This window comes from Pseudophryne corroboree, chromosome 9 (genome assembly GCF_028390025.1).
Source record: "Pseudophryne corroboree isolate aPseCor3 chromosome 9, aPseCor3.hap2, whole genome shotgun sequence".
NCBI classification, from domain to species: domain Eukaryota; kingdom Metazoa; phylum Chordata; class Amphibia; order Anura; family Myobatrachidae; genus Pseudophryne; species Pseudophryne corroboree.
In genome coordinates, this window is record NC_086452.1 from 109591956 (window position 1) to 109613817 (window position 21862).

Below are 21862 nucleotides of genomic sequence, written 5' to 3' on the forward strand. Positions count from 1 at the left end.
GACAGTTGTCACCAGAGAACAAATAATTCTTCTGTTTGTTTCCTTGGTGACAGGCTTGTTTTGGCATTCTGGATTCCAACAAGTCCTGGGTTTTACCTAATCCCTGACTGTATGATCCCCTCAGGTACTGTTGATAACAGCTTGTTTCTTCGCCATCTGCTGTGTTTGCTGAGGATGTCGTTTTTCCGATGCCTCTGGTACAATACATTTGACTGTACAAAGACAAAAAACTGATTTGCATTTTGTACTTTTTCTATATCTTTTGAGGTAAAGGCAATAGTCCTCTTTGTGGACAGTCTGCTAGATATTGATATACATTTTTTGGACAAAGTTTTTTAAAATATAATAAGTGCCTGACTTCTATATGATTACATATGACTATATGGGCAAAAATAAACCAGCTGAAAAGTAAAAAAAACAAAACTGTGGGACAGATGTAACAAGTGGTATTCTTGTTATCACTTGTTACAAATGATCAGCTGTGCTCCAGATAATCGGCTCCTAAGTGTCGTGTTTGAAAAATGGCAGGAGCTGGTTGACTGGAGCACCATTTATCATTTGTAACGAGTGATAACAAGAATATCTCTAGTTGTTAAATTTGCCCCTGCGTCTGCTGGTATTTGTTAAGTACCCTGTGATTGCCTAATTCCGAATGTTGGTGATTTTCTGTTTTCATCTTACCTGCTGATCACCCACTTTCCTGGAAGCCCTTAGGGCAGTGGTTCCGAAACTTTTTTGATTCATGGCACCCTAGTGTATTAGCAATTTTGTCACGGCACTACTAGGATAATTTTTTTTTTTATTTTTTTTTTATTGATACATTTGAGAACAAAATTAAATAAATTGTGCCTACCTGTCATCCTTCGGGTCAGTTATGTGGGGGTGAACAGTTTTGCCTTTGATTGTCCACATGGTTTATGATTGGCAACCACTAGCACTGGTTTTGCTATCACTGTGACCATAAATAATTTGATCTGGTCCTGGACCTCAAACCTGAGGCACCCCTGCAAGAGCCTCGCGGCACCCCAGGGTTCCTAGGCACGCAGTTTGGGAATCACTGGTTTAGAGATTACAGAATGATTTATTGGCCACGTATTGGTTTGAAGAGCCTGTTTGTTCTTTCTTTTTTTAAGCTATTCATGTGGAAATAGCATCACACAAATAAGGGTACATATATGTTCTTTGGATAATTTTTCCACCGGACTGACATTATATTACCAGGCAAGGCTTGTGTGATTTCTCGGCCTCACGTCATCTGTTTAATTCATCTTAGAACTACAGTAAAGGATGTATTGATTGAGAAGCTGGCCAGAAAATTGCTCTGAGGAAACAGAACTCAACGTATATTTCCGCTGTTTAGTAACCACATGTTTTAATGGACAGAGAAGCTTGTGGTCAGCTCTCAGTGGGCCCCTGCCGTGCAAACATGACACCTTGTGGCTCCCTAACTTTACTGTAAAAATATAGAGAACCTTAACATGGGTATTCAACATTTGTTTTACTAACTGATGCCAAAAAAAGAAAATGGATCGCATGCGTTTTGTTAACATAGCATAAATAAACGATCTCTGGACTTGGATTTCTTGGAACCTGAGTTTCTGTATTAAGGAAGGTATCGGCACTACTTGAGGCTATTGATCAGAAGAAAAAGTAAAGGTCTCTTTGGGAAAAGTAACTTTTACTGCTTTCCTAATTGATTGCAAAAGCCAACATTTTCATAGATGCCTTCATAAGCAGATTAAAGGAGAACTCCAGGGAAAAATAAGAAACTGCAAATAAACTTTCTTACTCCCAGATGACATGAGGGTATTACAGGTCGGGCAGCACCATTAAGGAAATTTTGCTGGTAAATTGATAGCTTGTATAACGCTGCTGTGTGTAAAGCTCCTGCTGTTTGTCCAATGGGCTGCAGTAATAATTATTATTGCTTCTCACTGGACGAACAGCAGGCGCTATACAGATTGTAATCTGTCAATGGAAACTGTTGAGCTTGGGAAGAATCACCTGAAGGTGGCGATATTTCCCAGGGATACCGCTGGCTGTACTAATTGGATGCCATGGGCTTTGTGGCCATAAAGTTATTTTTCTTGGAGCAAATGTATAATGCTCATCTGTGGTTAGGAGTAAATTGTGTAGCGGTTACTATGAACTGTAAACGTTTGCTCTCACAGTTCTATTTGTAGTACTTCTCCTCGTTTGAGTCATGGTGCTTTCTAATATACACACACACACACACACACACACACACACACACACACACACATGAATCACATAGCGTGAATCACATAGCGTGAATCGTTTGGTGCCACTTCTGCCCTGTGAGCTCAGATGGGAGCAAAATTGCTGTGATTTTCTCATCTGAAGATTTTACTACTGTACATGATGATAAACCACAGAGTATGCGATGGATGACATTTTCCACCGCATGTGGTGATACAGGAAAGAATACGAAAACCAGGTAGGAATTTTTAGAAACACTGTACAGTAACCGCAGTTATGCAACACATTTCTGTATACCGTGTCTCTGCTCTAACATTGCTGTGGTTAATATAACACATTGATATGGAATTTTAATTTTAATATGCTGTGACGTATTAAACACAACAGATACAAACTGCATAGAAATCTGTTAGTTTTATTACCAGTATTATTAATAGTAATGATTTTATTTATTACATTATTTATGTAGCACAAACATATTCCACAGCACTTTCCAGAGAATATTGGTCATCTACATCAGTCCCTGCCTAATAGAGCTTACAATCTATGGGTGAGATCTATCAAATCTTGGCGAGAGAGAGAAAGTGGAGAGAGAGAAACTACCAAATAGGCTCCATACTGCCATTTTTAATACACTACCTGTAGAATGACTGTTAGAAGCGGATTGGCTGGTACTTTATTTCTTTCCAAGGCTTGACACATACACACTAAGATTCTTTTCTCTTTTTTTCCTTTTTTCCCCCCCCCCAGAATCCAGCATACTTAACAGTATGTTTTTGAATTGCGTAATTAAACTGGAGCACCCTGAGGAAACACACGCACACACACACACACACACACACACACACACACACACACACACACACACACACACACACACACACACTGGGCAGACAAACTACACTCAGATAAGGTCTTGGTGGCAACCACTACACTAACGGTGCTGCCTTCATGTGTCGTCTTAGCTGTTTAAATCACACACTCCCTGGTAGGAGAAGCAGTTAAAATACAGTGAGTGTCGATCCAAGTGGTCACAATGCCGACGCCGGAATCCCGACTAGCGGTGAAATGCCTCTGCCAGAATACCGGTGCCACAGGCTATTCTCCCTCCTATGGGTGTCCAAGATACCCATAGAGGGAGAATATAACCTGTGTCAAGCACAGTGAACCATCGTTCCGCAGCGCAGCGAGACCACAAGGGGCTTTCTAGCGCTCACCCCGCCGCTGGAATACTGGGATGCCACTGTCGGTATACTGACTTCCGGTATTCCTGCCGCCGGTAATTCATACTGAAATCCCTGGTAGGACTGCTCTCATGGTCACTAAACTGTGAGCTCCAAGATATTACACAATCATTTCCAAATCAGTTATTTTCTTGAAGAGGCTTTTACAGAAGTGTCCTCATAGATCTAGCCTCAATATGCCATGCAGTGTGTGAGATACTTGACGCGAGCGAGCACTTGTATATTGTGTGTGACAGAGTCTGTATACAGAGCACAACGGAACTTGTATTGGAAAAAGCACTCCATATACATATGGTATCTAGGTCGACCACTATTGGTCGACCGTAACTAGGTCGACAGGGTCTCTGGGTCAACATATTCTAGGTAGACAGGCCAGAAGGTCGACATGAGTTTGTTTTTTTTCATACTTTACGATCCACGTGGACTACGATTGGGAACGGTAGCCTGTGCCGAGCATAGCGGTAGCGGAACAAGGCACCTTGCCTGAAGCATGGCGAGTGAAGGCGGTGCACTAACTGGGGTTCCCGGTCACTGTATGGTGAAAACTACACAAAAACAAACATGTCGACCTAGACTTCCTATAGATCTAGTTACTGTCGACCAAAAGTGGTTGACCTAGACACTGTCGACCTAAGTGTGGACAACCTTCAATACTACACTCCTAGGTATTCATAGACTCCATCACACACAATATACAAGTGTCGCATATGAAAATTAATTAGCACAATCTCCTGGAGCATCCTAGCCGCATCACGTTGTGATTAAGACACATTTTCATTTAGAAAAAAAAAATGATGCAGATGCTAACATTTTCTCAGGTGGGCAATACTAAGTACGGTGGGGTTGGAGAGGGAGCGAGAAGGACAGTCTGTATCAGTAACTCTACGGATGCACTAGTTAACCAGGATGGGAAATCTTTAGGAAAACAAACAAATAAAGGAACCGATAAACTAAAATGTATGCTTGCAAACGCAAGAAGTCTAGCAGGTAAAATGGGGGAATTGTAATTGTTAGCATCAAAGGCTGAGTATGACATTATAGGTATTACGCAAACATGGTGGGACGAGACTCACGACTGGGTTGTTAACTTGGAGGGGTATTCTCTTTTTAGGAGGGACAGGGCTAACAAAAGAGGAGGAGGTGTATGTCTTTATGTTAAACCATCACTTAAACCATACCTAAAGGAGGTTATCTGTGAGGAGACTGGCGATAATGTGGAGTCACTATCGGTAGAAATCTCAAGTGGGGGAATTGATGCAAAAAAACTAGTCATAGGCACGTGCTACAAACAGCCGGATATTAGCATACATGAGGAAGAGCAACTATTGCAGTAAATCAAAATGGCTGCGGGATTGGGGGACATCCTTGTCATTGGGGATTTTAATTACCCGGATATAAACTGGAGTAACGATTCATGTGCTAAAGTGAGGGGCAGCAGGTTCTTTAATATGTTTAGGGATCACTACTTGTTTCAATTAGTCGAGGACCCAACTAGGGGTAAAACTACCCTGGATCTAGTAATTACTAATAATGTGGACATTATATCAAACACTAAAGTTGGGGAGACTTTGGGTAACAATGATCACTATAGGATCACATTCAACATCAGTTTCAGGAAACATAGCTACAGGGGTTCCACCAAAACTTTTAACTTTAGGAAGGCTAATTTCAGTATGCTTAGAGGTGCATTTAACGACATAGAGTGGGAGGTTCTGTTTAATAACAAGAACACTTCGGAAATGTGGGATGTTTTAAAAGGGTTGCTGGATAGCAATATTCATAACTTTATTCCCATGGGCAGTAAACGCAGGAGTATTAAACTCAAACTGATGTGGCTTAACAAGAAGGTTAAGGCAGAAATGGATAAAAAAAAAGCGTGGTTTCAAAGCATTTAAATCTAATGGAAAGGAGGAGTCTTTCAAGTATTACAAAGAGTGTAATAAGAAATGCAAAAAAGCAATAAGAGAAGCTAAAATGGAAAATGAAAGCAAATAGCTATAGAGAGTAAAACCAATCCTAAAAAGTTTTTTAAATACATAAACGGTAAAAGGTTAAAAAGGAGAATATAGGTCCATTAAAAGATGAATTAGGAGAATTGATAAATGATGACGAAATAAAAGCGGAAATACTGAATAAATTATTTTCATCAGTATTCACCAGTGAATACTGATAGTGGGAGTAGAGCATAACAATTGTGACAGTAATGATTCATGGTTAGATACTTAAGCGAAGAAGTAGTCCGGGAGAGACTAAGCAAAATTAAGATTAATTATTCACCTGGTCCTGATGGACTTCACCCGAGGGTTCTTATGGAGCTTAGTTCACAATTAGCACGACCCCTATACTTGATTGTCAATAGTTCAATTAGATCAGGCATGGTACCGAAGGATTAGCGTATAGCTGAGGTAGTGCCATTATTTAAAAAGGGATCCAAAAATCTTCCGGGAAACTACAGACCAGTTAGTTTAACATCTATAGTAGGGAAAATATTGGAAGGAATTCTAAGGGACGTCATACAGGAGTATCTAAAGTCCACTAGGATTATTAGCAAGAACCAGCATGGGTTTGTGAGGGACAGGTCATGTCAGACTAACTTAATTAGCTTCTAGGAGGAAGTGAGCAATAATCTTGATCAAGGAAAAGCAGTGGATGTGGTCTTCCTAGATTTTGCAAAAGCCTTCGATACAGTTCCTCACAGGAGACTGATGATCAAATTAAAGGAGATTGGCCTAGGAAAAACTATTTGCACATGGATAAGCAGCTGGTTGGATAGCAGGGTACAGAGAGTAGCGGTCAACGGGAAGTCCTCAACCTGGTCCCCAGTAGTCAGCGGAATACCACAAGGATCCGTACTCGGACCACTACTGTTCAACATTTATCAATGACCTAGAAATAGACCTGGAAAGCACAGTGTCAATCTTTGCAGATGATACTAAACTGTGTAAGGTAATTAATTCAGAATTGGATGTGGAGTCCTTGCAGAATGATCTATCTAAACTTGAACTCTGGGCATCTAAATGGAAAATGAGGTTCAATACAGATAAATGCAAGGTTATGCATTTTGGGACTAAAAACAAACTTGCATCCTACATATTAAATGGGGACCGCCTAGGGGAAACAGAGTTGGAAAAAGATTTGGGTGTATTTATTGATAATAGGCTTAATAACCGTACACAATGTCAAAACGCAGTATAGAAGGCAAGGAAGGTGCTAGCTTGCATGAAAAACGGAATTGAGACAAAGGACTCGGATGTAACCATGCCGCTGTATAAGGCATTGGTACGTCCGCACCTGGAATATTGTGTTCAGTTTTGGGCACCATTGTATAAAAAAAGACATCAGTGAACTCGAAAGTGTTCAAAGGCAAGCTACTAAATTGATTAAAGGCCTAGAAGGACTAGACTATAAGGAAAGACTTACTAGGCTGAATATGTATACACTAGAAAAGAGGCGCCTAAGAGGAGATATTATTAATATCTTCAAATATGTAAAGGGACATCACAAAGTTATCAGAGGAATTATTTATTAAACGAACACAGTTTGGGACACGTGGGCACTCGCTGCGACTGGAGGAGAGAGAGTTCCGAACGCAACGGAGGAAAGGGTTCTTCACTGTTAGGGCAATCAGGATGTGGAATTCCCTGCCAGGGAAGGTGGTAATGGCGGACTCTGTAATTGGATTTAAAAAAGGAATGGATACATTTCTGAATGAAAAAGCTATCCAAGGTTATAATACTTAAAATATCAACGTGGTTAATCCGGGGGTAACATGAGTTATAGTAGCTAACCAGTCATAAAACATTATTCAGCAAGTATGTAGAATCATCACAACTTAAAGCAGGTTGAACATGATGGGCAATTTGCCTCTATTCAACCTCAAATACTATGTATGACCTGGTGTGCCCAGAGAGGGTCTGTTTGACACAACTGCAGCAATGATGTATGAGGACACACATGTATATTGTTTTTATTTTTAGAGCTACAGTACATAAACACAAATAGTAATAACAAAAAATAAAAAAGATGCATATGCATTATTGCAATAGCTTTTACTTTTTCTGTCTTTATTACAATGACCTTATTCTGACCTAACACTTGTGTGTGGTTCAGTGTTGTAGTATAACTGTGAGCTTTTATAAGTAGGACTAAATCAGAGGGGCCACTATAAATGAGACCACATGTATGCAGAAATCATTTACCATAGTCTGCAGAGACCATAAAACTTCAGTGAGAAGGCAGATGACCCTGGCGGTAACATCTGCATTACAAGCCAACGTCCCACTTACTACTGTGTGTGTATCAGAGGCGCAAACAGTTCCACATTTTAGGAATAAATAGGCTCATGCTGGCCTCATTTGCAGAATTGCATAAAGAAATAAATTAATGCCAGTTCACATATAGTTGGAACATGTCGTCTGACAAACAACTGGCAGTGAGAGAGTCCCATATGGTAAATGGTGCACTCGAGTATTGTACAATTCACAGCATAACGTGTCCCACATATATTTCTAGTACTTTATTTTAATGATCATGCTTTAATCATTAATTAGAATCTCTGATTTAAGTGATGTTTTCTGGAACATCAGAATAAAACCGTACTCCTTTTATAAGTGTAGGTGTTGAGGGGTCACTAGTCTGATGTATAGATCTTTTTTTTTTTTTTTTTTGGAAGGAAAATTGTCTGTGAAGTCGGCTATATTGAATAAATGAATAATAATAAGTTTTTTTTGTTGTTTTTTTTAATCAAGCCACGGACATATGTATTGCAGGAAAGGCTGGGGTGAATTGATCTGATCGCATGTAAATGGCATTTTTGTGTCCAATGAATGGTTTGTAATGCTGGATCATGTAACAGAAAATGAAAGCGATACAACTAAATTAATTAGTAGCAATGTATGCACCGTACCATGCATACACTGCTTGATGTATCAAAACAAATTGATGCGCTGTATCAAAACAAATTGATGTATATATGTATATATTTCTCTAACGTCCTAAGTGGATGCTGGGGACTCCGTAAGGACCATGGGGAATAGCGGCTCCGCAGGAGACTGGGCACATCTAAAGAAAGCTTTAGGACTATCTGGTGTGCACTGGCTCCTCCCCCTATGACCCTCCTCCAAGCCTCAGTTAGATCTCTGTGCCCGAACGAGGTACACGGCACCCCGGGTCTTTACCAAGGTAATGGCCGAAATGATGATATTCCTTCGAAGGAAGTGAATTTTAGTTATCCCTTCCTCGGACAATTCCCTGATAAGGGTAAGATCCAGGGAAGAGTTGGAGGTCGGTGTAGCACTATCTCAGGTAGTGTTGCGGCAGCACGATTGGATTCTCAATATTCCAAAATCGCACCTGGTTCCGACGACGTGTCTTCTGTTCCTAGGGATGATCCTGGACACAGTCCAGAAAAAGGTGTTTCTCCCGGAGGAGAAAGCCAGGGAGTTATCCGAGCTAGTCAGGAACCTCCTAAAACCGAGCCAAGTCTCAGTGCATCAATGCCCAAGGGTTCTGGGTAAAATGGTGGCTTCCTACGAAGCAATCCCATTCGGCAGATTCCACGCAAGAACTTTCCAGTGGGACCTGCTGGACAAATGGTCCGGATCGCATCTTCAGATGCATCAGCGGATAACCCTGTCACCAAGGACAAGGGTGTCCCTCCTGTGGTGGTTGCAGAGTGCTCATCTTCTAGAGGGCCGCAGATTAGGCATTCAGGACTGGGTCCTGGTGACCACGGATGCCAGCCTGCGAGGCTGGGGAGCAGTCACACAGGGAAGGAATATCCAGGGCTTATGGTCAAGCCTGGAGACATCACTTCACATAAATATCCTGAAGCTAAGGGACATTTACAATGCTCTAAGCTTAGCAAGACCTCTGCTTCAAGGTCAGCCGGTGTTGATCCAGTCTGACAACATCACGGCAGTCACACACGTAAACAGACAGGGTGGCACAAGAAGTAGGAGGGCAATGGCAGAAGCTGCAAGGATTCTTCGCTGGGCGGAAAATCATGTGATAGCACTGTCAGCAGTATTCATTCCGGGAGTGGACAACTGGGAAGCAGACTTCCTCAGCACGACCTCCACCCGGGAGAGTGGGGACTTCACCCAGAAGTCTTCCACATGATTAAAAACTCGACAGGTATTGCGCCAGGTCCAGGGACCCTCAGGCAATAAGCTGTAGACGCTCTGGTATGTGTTCCCTCCTCTGCCTCTCATACCCAAGGTACTTAGATTGATAAGATGGAGAGGAGTAAGCACTATATTCGTGGTTCCGGATTGGCCAAGAAGGACTTGGTAACCGGAACTTCAAGAGATGCTCACGGAGGATCCGTGGCCTCTACCTCTAAGAAGGGACCTGCTCCAGCAAGGACCCTGTCTGTTCCAAGACTTACCGCGGCTGCGTTTGACGGCATGGCGGTTGAACGCCGGATCCTGAAGGAAAAAAGGCATTCCGGATGAAGTCATCCCTATCCTGATCAAAGCCAGGAAGGATGTAACCGCAAAAACATTATCACCGCAATTGGCGAAAATATGTTGCGTGGTGTGAGGCCAGTAAGGCCCGACGGAGGAAATTCAACTGGGTCGATTCCTACATTTCCTGCAAACAGGAGTGTCTATGGGCCTGAAATTGGGGGTCCATTAAGGTTCAAATTTCGGCCCTGTCAATTTTCTTCCAAAAAGAACTGGCTTCAGTCCCTGAAGTTCAGACGTTTGTAAAAGGGGTACTGCATATACAGCCTCCTTTTGTGCCTCCAGTGGCACTTTGGGATCTCAATGTAGTTTTGGGTTCCAAAAGTCACATTGGTTTGAACCACTTAAATCTGTGGAGTTAAAATATCTCACATGGAAAGTGATCATGCTGTTGGCCCTGGCCTGGGCCAGGCGCGTGTCAGAATTGGCGGCTTTATCCTGAAAAAGCCCTTATCTGATTTTCCATTCGGACAGGGCGGAATTGAGGACTCGTCCTCAGTTTCTCCCCAAGGTGGTTTCAGCGTCTCACCTGAACCAACCTATTGGTGGTGCCTGCGGCAACTAGGGACTTGGAGGCCTCCAAGTTGCTAGACGTTGTCAGTGCCCTGAAAATATATGTTTCCAGGACGGCTGGAGTCAGGAAATCTGACTCGCTGTTTATCCTGTGTGCACCCAACAAGCTGGGTGCTCCTGCTTCTAAGCAGACTATTGCTCGTTGGATTTGTAGTACAATTCAGCTTGAACATTCTGTGGCAGGCCTGCCACAGCCAAAAATCTGTAAATGCCCACTCCACAAGGAAGGTGGGCTCATCTTGGGCGGCTGCCCGAGGGGGTCTCGGCTTTACAACTTTGCCGAGCAGTTACTTGGTCAGGAGCAAATACGTTTGTAAAATTCTACAAAATTGATATCCTGGCTGAGGAGGACCTGGAGTTCTCTCATTTGGTGCTGCAGAGTCATCCGCACTCTCCCGCCCGTTTGGGAGCTTTGGTATAATCCCCATGGTCCTTACGGAGTCCCCAGCATCCACTTAGGACGTAAGAGAAAATAAGAATTTACTTACCGATAATTCTATTTCTCATAGTCCGTAGTGGATGCTGGGCGCCCATCCCAAGTGCGGATTGTCTGCAATACTTGTACATAGTTATTGTTACAAAAATCGGGTTATTATTGTTGTGAGCCATCTTTCAGAGGCTCCTCTGTTACCATGCTGTTAACTGGGTTCAGATCACAGGTTATACGGTGTGATTGGTGTGGCTGGTATGAGTCTTACCCGGGATTCAAAATCCTTCCTTATTGTGTACGCTCGTCCGGGCACAGTATCCTAACTGAGGCTTGGAGGAGGGTCATAGGGGGAGGAGCCAGTGCACACCAGATAGTCCTAAAGCTTTCTTTAGATGTGCCCAGTCTCCTGCGGAGCCGCTATTCCCCACGGTTCTTACGGAGTCCCCAGCATCCACTACGGACTATGAGAAATAGAATTATCGGTAAGTAAATTCTTATTATATATATATATATATATATATATATATGTATGTACGTACGTACGTACGTACGTACGTACGTACGTACGTACGTACGTACGCACGCACACAGTCAGGTCCATGAATATTGGGACATCGACACAATTTTCATATTTTGGGCTCTATATACCACCACAATGGATTTGCAATGAAACAAACAAGATGTGCTTTTTTTTAAAATAGAAAAATTTTATTCGAAAAAGGATCGGCAATACAGACAAATCATTATACATGAGAAATCAGGTAGTACAGGATACGCATTACAACAGTTTAGAGCATATGTGAATCTCAGTTACAGGATATATTACATCACATGTACATTCGTTCCCGTATAGTTACCAAGCTCACGGTGCCAGGAACAAAAAAAAACCAAAAAAAACTAATGTCTGTAAACAGGTTATATATCGCATAGTAGACTTTTTTTTTTAATTTTCACCCCAGTTATCTAGCAGTAATAGCTCCACCTAGTAGACCGTAACATAGCATATAGAAACTCCTATAACACTAAAAAAGAAAAATACTAAAATAAAAAAACAATAGAATAAGAAGAAAAAGGAAAAAAACCCAAGATGTGCTTTAACTGCAGACTTTCCTCTTTAATTTGAGGGTATTTACATCCAAATCATGTGAACGGTGTAGGAATTACAACGGTTTCTATATGTGCCTCCCACTTTTTAAGGGACCAAAAGTAATGGGACAAACTAAACAATCCTAAATCAAACTTTCACTTTTTAATACTTTGTTGCAAATCCTTTGCAGTCAATTACAGCCTGAAGTCTGGAACGCATAGACATCACCAGACGCTGGGTTTCATCCCTGGTGATGCTCTGCCAGGCCTCTACTGCAAATGTCTTCAGTTCCTGCTTGTTCTTGGGGCATTTTCCCTTCAGTTTTGTCTTCATCAAGTGAAATGAATGCTCAATCGGATTCAGGTCAGGTGATTTGACTTGGCCATTGCATAACATTCCACTTATTTGCCTTAAAAAATTATTTGGTTGCTTTTGCAGTATGCTTCGGGTCATTGTCCATCTGCACTGTGAAGCGCCGTCCAATGAATTCTGAAGCATTTGACTGAATATGAGCAGATAATATTGCCCGAAACAATTCAGAATTCATCCTGCTGCTTTTGTCAGCACATTATCAATAAATGCAAGGGAACCAGTTCCATTGGCAGTCATACATGCCCACGCCATGACACTACCACCACCATGCTTCACTTATGAGGTTGGTATGTTTTGGATTATGAGCAGTTCCTTTCCTTCGCCATACTTTTCTCTTCCCATCACTCTGGTACAAGTTGATCTTTGCCTCATCTGTCCATAGGATGTTGTTCCAGAACTGTAAAGGCTTTTTTAGATGTTGTTTGGCAAACTCAAATCTGGACATCCTGTTTTTGTGGCTCACCAATGGTTTACATCTTGTGGTGAACCCTCTATATTCATTCTTGTGAAGTCTTCTCTTGATTGTTGACTTTGACACATATACACCTACCTCCTGGAGAGTGTTCTTGATCTGGGCAACTGTTGTGAAGGGGTTTTTCTTCACCAGGGAAATAATTCTTCTGTCATCCACCATAGTTGTTTTCCGTGGTCTTCCGGGTCTTTTGGTGTCTTTTTAAGAATGTTCCAAACAGTTGATTTGGCCACACGTAATGTTTTTGCGATCTCTCTGATGGGTTTGTTTTGATTTTTCAGCCTAATGATGGCTTACTTCACGGATAGTGGCAGCACTTTGGATCTCATATTGAGAGTCGACAGCAACAGATTCCAAATGCAAATGTCACACCTGGAATCTACTCCAGACCTTTTACCTGCTTAATTGATGATGAAATAATGAGGGAATAGCCCACTCCTGTCCATGAATTAGCTTTTGAGTCGATTGTCCAATTACTTTTGGTCCCTTAATAAGTTAGAGGCACATATAGAAACCGTTGTAATTCCTACACCGTTCACCTGATGATTTGGATGTAAATACCCTCAAACTAAAGTGGAAAGTCTGCAGTTAAAGCACATCCATTGTGCTGGTGTGTAGAGCCCAAAATATGAGAATTGTGTCGATGTCCCAATATTTATGGACCTGACTGTTTATTCAAATACAAGCAGCTGCTGTAATCCAAAGTGGGTTTGGACTCACCCACTTGATATAACAAACTGAAAGAGTAAAAACACACCACGATGTGTGTACTTGAAATGTCCACACACCACATCAGTGCTATATATATGAAAGGAACACCAATGTGACTGAATTAAGACTCAGCAGGCGAGAAAACTCATAAAAACTTTGTTTTTAATTCTAAAATCTATATTTCTGCACATACATATAAAACGTATTGCAATTGCAACTCCAAATACAAACATATACACTTCTTGTTTAAAAAAAAGTTTAAAAAAGATTAATCGGATCCACTTCAGATTTTTTATGTGGCTCCTAAGCATGGTTTATTTCTGTGGAACTACATGTCACAGAAAATGAATGACTGATATGATATGTGCAATAACATATATCTTAAGGCGTCTATCCTACAATAGTCATAGTATGCTTAGTGTTATGGATGATGTCATTATTTTGGTAGCAATACATTATATTGACTGAGTTGACTTTAGCTTGAAGAACTTCAGAATTCATGTAGATATTCTATCTCCTCCTTTTACGATCATTTGCAGTGTAAGATTATGCCTTATTTATGCCCTTCCAATCTAAAGCTATGCAGCCGACTCTTAAGTGATCAGTCACAAATGCGATTGTCTAATCCTGGTCACCCGTTATTTGAAACATTCTATGTAGTCAGTGTGTGGGAGGATTGAATGGCAATAATTAAGTGATACTGCGTACTTGTCAAGTCTGTAATAGGATCTCCCCATGTTTCATGTTTGTACAAAGGGTTCTAAGATAAAAATGTCTATGTTCAACTCAAATGTATATTAGGATATTGAAGGACAATGATGTTTAAATCTTAAGACTCCGTTAATTAATGATTGTAATTTCACAGCTCCCTGAGTCCATCTACTGCCACAATTTTATTTGAGATTAAATTGTCTGTAAAGCACCCTCATAATTTATTTCTGAATAGTGTAATTATTATCTATATAATGTTGTGATCATTCACTTTGTCGCTTTATTTATGATTTTTGACGTTTGATGTGATATTTCTATAAATATATAACACGTCAAAGCTCTCCATATAGACAACCAGTTCTGTGGGTATTGTACCCAAAGGCTGCAACATCTGGGTTAGGTGACACGAACTACTGCCCTTCACTGTGCAAAAATGAGACGTCAGACCCTTGAGAAGGTGGTGGTATGACTTTATAATGCCATTGGTGTTGAAATCTAATTCCGTTGTATTGATTACATAATTTTATTTTTTAATGCTCTATTAATTTTATTGTCCTCTGGCCCTTATTTTCCCCTTAAAATACTGCAGAAATTCATGGTGATAAAACATACTTCATGATTGGTGTGTTTGTGTGTGATTTACATCACAAAGGTTTCCAGAGTACAGAAGACAGGAGATGTCATTTTTGACATGTGGATTTTTTATTTGCTTTAATTTGTTTCTGGAACGAATGACAAAAGAAAACCTTTACTTTAAAAATGTTGCGTGCATTTACTGGTTGCAGTGGTAGAACATTAACAGAAGTTGCTATTGTAATTGTATACCCATTATTTGCATGCACATATCTGGCGGTTTTCTGGTTGACGTTAAGGTCTCCATACAATGTGCATGTATGCAGCAGCAGGAGAAATAGATGAATAAGGAATATAAAGCAAAGCTTTCTTCTAAGGAAAATTGCTAGCTCTGTAAGATTTCCCTGAATAACTGTTAGCATTCAACGTCTAATTAACAGTGAGTTATAAGCACACTGCATTTGATCCAATTTATTTGTATGTGTGTGAAATTTGATAAAAGGAGGCCCCATATATAACGTTGAATGGAGAATAACAGAATAATATCTATATGCCTCCCACCCCAGTATGGAGTAAGCTCACACAGTGAGCACACACCATACCCACACTGAAACCAGAAGTTGTAGAGATCAGCAAGAACCGAACATTAAAACGAGCATTATACGAATATCTATCCTGAAATACTGCACGTAGCATAAATAATAAAACAACTGTAGAACAAGGCAACAAGGGCTGTCATTCTCTCTGTACACACTGCAAGGATTCTTTCTTTTGTATCTTTTTTTATTTTGCTTGGTTAGTGTTTCCCAACACCCGTCTTCAGTGCATGTTTTCCAGGTCTCCTCACAGAATCACACAAGAAATGATTAGCGCCACCTTTGGGTGTTTTCAAATGTCAGCCAGTAATGAAAACACCTGCACTCCAGCAAGGAGATCTGGAAAACATGCACTGATAGGGTTCCCTGAGGACTGGATTTGGGAAACACTGCATTAAGGTATGTTAATGGCATTATTTGTATTGTACACAACTGGAATCTATATTCGGTAAAACGTATGCATTAATAAAGAAGAGGTATTTGCTGTATAGTGACCAGTTTAGGTTAAACTCACAACTACATTTATTGGTCTTACAATGCGCCATATTTAATGTTCATTTTTTTTCTTCCTTGTTTGCTTGTTGTTTGTGTTAGTGAGTTTGAGGTTGCACTGCCATTGCACATAATAAATTATTGGTATTGAATCCCCAAAATAAGAATAATTAGGGGTGAGAGACTATTAGGAGTTATACTATTTGTGTTATAAATACCCCATACTAAGACCACTATGCAGGCCATTCAGGGGCGTAGCCAGAACTTTTTGGGCCCCATAGCAACATTTTAAAGGGCCCCCTGTCCCACTGATTCTAGAGAGACACCTTTCTGCGGCAATTATTAATTTTATGCTCCATAAAAGTGCCCTAGTTTATTTTATAAACCATAGTAGTGCCTAGTTTATTTTATAAACCATAGTAGTGCCTAGTTTATTTTATAAACCATAGTAGTGCCTAGTTTATTTTATAAACCATAAAAGTGCCCTAGTTCACATTATGTCACACTGTAGAGCTGTCCCAGTACGCAATATGTGTGACACAGTACCCCCAATTCACTTTATGATATAGTGTCCCCAGTTCATATTATGTCACATTACAGTGCCCCCCGTTTATATTATGCCACACTATAGTGCCTCCACTCCATATTGTGCCACATTACAGTGCCTCAGTTCATATTAGGCAACATTACAATGCTCTCCAGTTAATGTTATAACAAATTACAATGAGCAGGTCCAGGGGTATAACTAGATATATTGTAGGTCAAAAGTTTGTAAGAGCCCCTATATCACATGCAACTTGACAGGGAAAGTGGGCCCCTCCCAGCTCTGGGCCCCATAGCAGCTACACTGCCTGCACCTATGGTAGCTACGCCCTTGAGGCCAATAGCTTACTTATTCATTTGTTTAGTGTGAATACTTTTCCCACAGTTATACTACATACACATTATCTGGAAATGTTACCTGCAATAGTAGTTTATCACACAGATATGTAATATTTGGACATTGATACCCTGTGTTGGAGAACTTATTACCCTCCATTATTACCCTGAGAGGATGTGACATCACTTGCCCAAGGTCACGTTGAGTTCTGATTATAGCACTTGGCCACTTGAGAGGCACTGACCCATGAACGTAAGATTATATTGCTGGATCATGTTACCCATGAATGGGATATTGCATCATTCTTAAGCTCTTGCTCGGTCTCTGGGTGTTATATTCACAATTCCGTTCTCATTATCTGAATGACGTTTTTGTATAAACTAGTCCGCATGTGTGAAAAGCTTTCCATGTCAGAGCCGCATATGGTTACACACATCAAAAGGCTGTACTGAATCCCCACTAAGATGGGAGTGAGCTGTGTTGCATTAAGTGTATGACTTGCATATGTTCTACAGAGTATCTCATAGAAAATGGTTTCCTTGTCTCTTTACAGGTATATACCTTTCAGACCTCACATACATAGACTCTGCATACCCATCTACCGGCAGTATCCTAGAGAATGAGCAGAGATCTAACCTAATGAATAACATCCTGAGAATAATCTCTGACCTGCAGCAGTCCTGTGAATATGGTGGGTATTCCGTTATCAAGTGGGCACAGAGGAGTTTAGGCTGCAGAGTCTATTTGTCCACTAGGAGTCCTTTTGAGTAATGTAGAACTTATTGGCTTCTCTGTGGGTCTATCAGCCTTTCCTGAGTCCTCAAACACCTGAATGCTTCAGCACTGGTACTCAAACTCTGCACTTGTGGGAAAACTGGAACAAATTAAAATAAACAAACGTTCAAGTGGCTGTCAGGCCACTTGAACGTTTGTGTGTGTGTGTGTGTGTGTGTGTGTATATATATATATATATATATATATATATATATATATATATATATATATATACACACACACACACCTACACATCTATTATGCAGTTCACTGTTACTCTCTTGTATTTCTGTGGTGCCTCAAGGGATCCGCAGCACCCATTACATAGTACATAAACAAATGAGCAAAACAAGAAAGAAGCACTTACAGTTTGAAACCGTACAGGACCAAATACAAGGCATATACAGAAAACCACGGGTTAGGTGCCATCACAGGGAACATTGAGTATAATATAGTGTAAGCGAAGGAAAGGCACATGACTAAGATGCAATTTACCAGTATGAGATGCACCCTGGGGAAAATATTGTGGACTTGTCCAGGCAATGCATGTACTGCAGTGCTAAGACATGGGGATAGAGAAGCACCTGTTATGTGTTGCTGTGGGGGCAAGGTGAGACTCCTACCACTCTTGGACCCACCTGAGCCACTTAAGTGTCTGGTTGCTGGAACACACAATAGGGGGAATTCAATTAGCCACAAAAATGCAAATTTACTGTGAATCGCGGTAAATTCACAAAAGTGCCTATTCAATTGTCCAAAAACTTTTTTGCAGTAATTTTACCACAAGTTTCCAAGTCGCCAACTCTGAGCAGGTGATAAACTTGGGGAAAATCCATATTTTAAGTTAAAAATGTCGGGATTTGGTTCTGAAACCCTGAGTCAGTGCCCTGAATGATTAATTAAGCACATAGAATTTTTTATTTTATTTTTAATTGGCCGATAATGATGTCATTTTTGGGGTGAAAAAGTACAAATTGATGGAAATTGGGGTACAAGGTATGGGACAGGTACATTGGGGTGCTTTATGAGTGTGACAAGTGGTTTTAGACTTGCAGGTGGGAGTAAACAGTCTGTTTCCACTTTATAAAAAAAAAAGTCCCCTATAATGACCCAAATATATACAGTACTTATACCCATTTTTATGTACCCCATATTTCACTGTAGCACTTATTCTGCTGGAAAAAAATAGCTTTCTAGAATTTTTTTTACATTTATAAAAAAAAAAAATGCATACAACAGCCATTTGACCCAATTTAAGTACCAGAAATAAGTTTATTATAACCAATAATAATCTTTTATAATGTTGTCCGATGTTAGTTTATCTTTTTTGGGATGCACGGACAGATTTACACATTTTTCACTTTTGGCACCAATTTTCGCGGTAATCCCATTTCTCTGACGTCCTAAGTGGATGCTGGGGACTCCGTCAGGACCATGGGGATTAGCGGCTCCGCAGGAGACAGGGCACAAAACTAAAGCTTTAGGATCAGGTGGTGTGTACTGGCTCCTCCCCCTATGACCCTCCTCCAAGCCTCAGTTAGGTTTTTGTGCCCGTCCGAGCAGGGTGCAATCTAGGTGGCTCTCTTAAGGAGCTGCTTAGAAAAAGTTTTTAGGTTTCTTATTTTCTGTGAGTCCTGCTGGCAACAGGCTCACTGCATCGAGGGACTTAGGGGAGAGAAGTTCAACTCACCTGCGTGCAGGATAGATTGGCTTCTTAGGCTACTGGACACCATTAGCTCCAGAGGGACTCGGAACACAGGTCTCACCCTGGGGTTCGTCCCGGAGCCGCGCCGCCGACCCCCCTTGCAGATGCTGAAGATTGAAGGTCCAGAAACCGGCGGCAGAAGGCTTTTCAGTCTTCATGAAGGTAGCGCACAGCACTGCAGCTGTGCGCCATTGTTGTCACACACTTCACACCAACGGTCACGGAGGGTGCAGGGCGTTGCTGGGGGCGCCCTGGGCAGCAATGTATAATACCTTATTCTGGCTAAAAATACATCACATATAGCCCCTGGAGGCTATATGGATGTATTTAACCCCTGCCAGGTCTCAGAAAAACGGGAGAAGAAGCCCGCCGAAAAGGGGGCGGGGCCTATTCTCCTCAGCACACAGCGCCATTTTCCCTCACAGAAATGCTGGTGGGAAGGCTCCCAGGCTCTCCCCTGCACTGCACTACAGAAACAGGGTTAAAACAGAGAGGGGGGGCACTTATTTGGCGATATGTATATATATATTAAAATGCTATAAGGGAAAAACACTTATATAAAGGTTGTCCCTGTATAATATAGCGTTTTTGGTGTGTGCTGGCAAACTCTCCCTCTGTCTCCCCAAAGGGCTAGTGGGGTCCTGTCCTCTATCAGAGCATTCCCTGTGTGTGTGCTGTGTGTCGGTACTTGTGTGTCGACATGTATGAGGACGATGTTGGTGAGGAGGCGGAGCAATTGCCGGTAATGGTGATGTCACTCTCTAGGGAGTCGACACCGGAATGGATGGCTTATTTAAGGAATTACGTGATAATGTCAACACGCTGCAAGGTCGGTTGACGACATGAGACGGCCGGCAAACCAATTAGTACCTGTCCAGGCGTCTAAAACACCGTCAGGGGCGTTAAAACGTCCTTTTTACCTCAGTCGGTCGACACAGACACGGACACTGACTCCAGTGTCGACGGTGAAGAAACAAACGTATTTTCCTTTTAGGGCCACACGTTACTTGTTAAGGGCAATGAAGGAGATGTTACATATTTCTGATACTACAAGTACCACAAAAAAGGGTATTATGTGGAGTGTGAAAAAACTACATGTGGTTTTTCCTGAATCAGATAAATTAAATGAAGTGTGTGATGATGCGTGGGTTTCCCCCGATAGAAAATTATTGGCGGTATACCCTTTCCCGCCAGAAGTTATGGCGCGTTGGGAAACACACCTTAGGGTGGATAAGGCGCTCACACGCTTATAAAAACAAGTGGCGTTACCGTCTCCAGATACGGACGCCCTCAAGGAGCCAACTGATAGGAGGTTGGAAAATATCCTAAAAAGTATATACACACATACTGGTGTTATACTGCGACCAGCGATCGCCTCAGCCTGGATGGGCAGCGCTGGGGTGGCTTGGTCGGATTCCCTGACTGGAAATATTGATACCCTTGACAGGGACAGTATTTTATTGACTATAGAGCATTTAAAAGATGCATTTCTATATATGCGAAACTCTGGCATCAAGAGTAAGTGCGATGTCCATATCTGCCAGACGTTGTTTATGGACACGACAGTGGTCAGGTGATGCAGATTCCAAACGGCACATGGAACTATTGCCGTATAAAGGGGAGGAGTTATTTGGGGTCGGTCCATCGGACCTGGTGGCCACGGCAACAGCTAAAAAATCCACCTTTTTTACCCCAAGTCACATCTCAGCAGAAAAAGACATAGTCTTTTCAGCCTCAGTCCTTTCGTCCCCATAATATCTGCCCAGGGATAGAGGTAAGGGAAGAAGACTGCAGCAGGCAGCCCATTCCCAGGAACAGAAGCCTTCCACCGCTTCTGCCAAGTCCTCAGCATGACGCTGGGGCCGTACAAACAGGTGCGGTGGGGGGTCGTCTCAAGAGTTTCAGCACGCAGTGGGCTCACTCGCAAGTGGACCCCTGGATCCTACAAGTAGTATCCCAGGGGTACAGATTGGAAATTCGAGACGTCTCCCCCTCGCAAGTTCCTGAAGTTTGCTTTACCAACGTCTACCTCCGACAGGGAGGCAGTATTGGAAACAATTCACAAGCTGTATTCCCAGCAGGTGATAATCAAAGTACCCCTCCTACAACAAGTAAAGGGGTATTATTCCACACTATATTGTGGTACTGAAGCCAGACGGCTCGGTGAGACCTATTCTAAATGGAGTCACTCAGAGCAGTGATAGCGAACCAGGAAGAAGGGGACTATATGGTGTCCCTGGACATCAAGGATGCTTACCTCCATGTCCAAATTTGCCCTTCTCACAAAGGGTACCTCAGGTTCGTGGTACAAAACTGTCACTATCAGTTTCAGACGCTGCCGTTTGGATTGTCCACGGCACCCCGGGTCTTTACCAAGGTAATGGCCGAAATGATGATTCTTCTTCAAAGAAAAGGCGTCTTAATTATCCCTTACTTGGACGATCTCCTGATAAGGGCAAGGTCCAGAGAACAGTTGGAGGTCTGAGTAGCACTATCTCAAGTAGTTCTACGACAGCACGGGTGGATTCTAAATATTCCAAAATCGCAGCTGTCTC

General features: G+C 41.8%; 1 protein-coding gene across 13 annotated transcripts in view; it reads left to right on the forward strand.

Annotated features, from left to right (window-relative positions):
• The window catches only part of RALGPS2 (Ral GEF with PH domain and SH3 binding motif 2), a 359193-nt gene that overhangs the window by 254812 nt on the left and 82519 nt on the right, over positions 1-21862 (forward strand). For all 13 annotated transcript variants that reach the window (XM_063939732.1, XM_063939731.1, XM_063939736.1 and 10 more), the window contains one exon: positions 17382-17519. In XM_063939732.1, coding sequence (XP_063795802.1) covers positions 17382-17519 — 138 coding nt within the window. The remainder of the gene's footprint in view (positions 1-17381; positions 17520-21862) is intronic.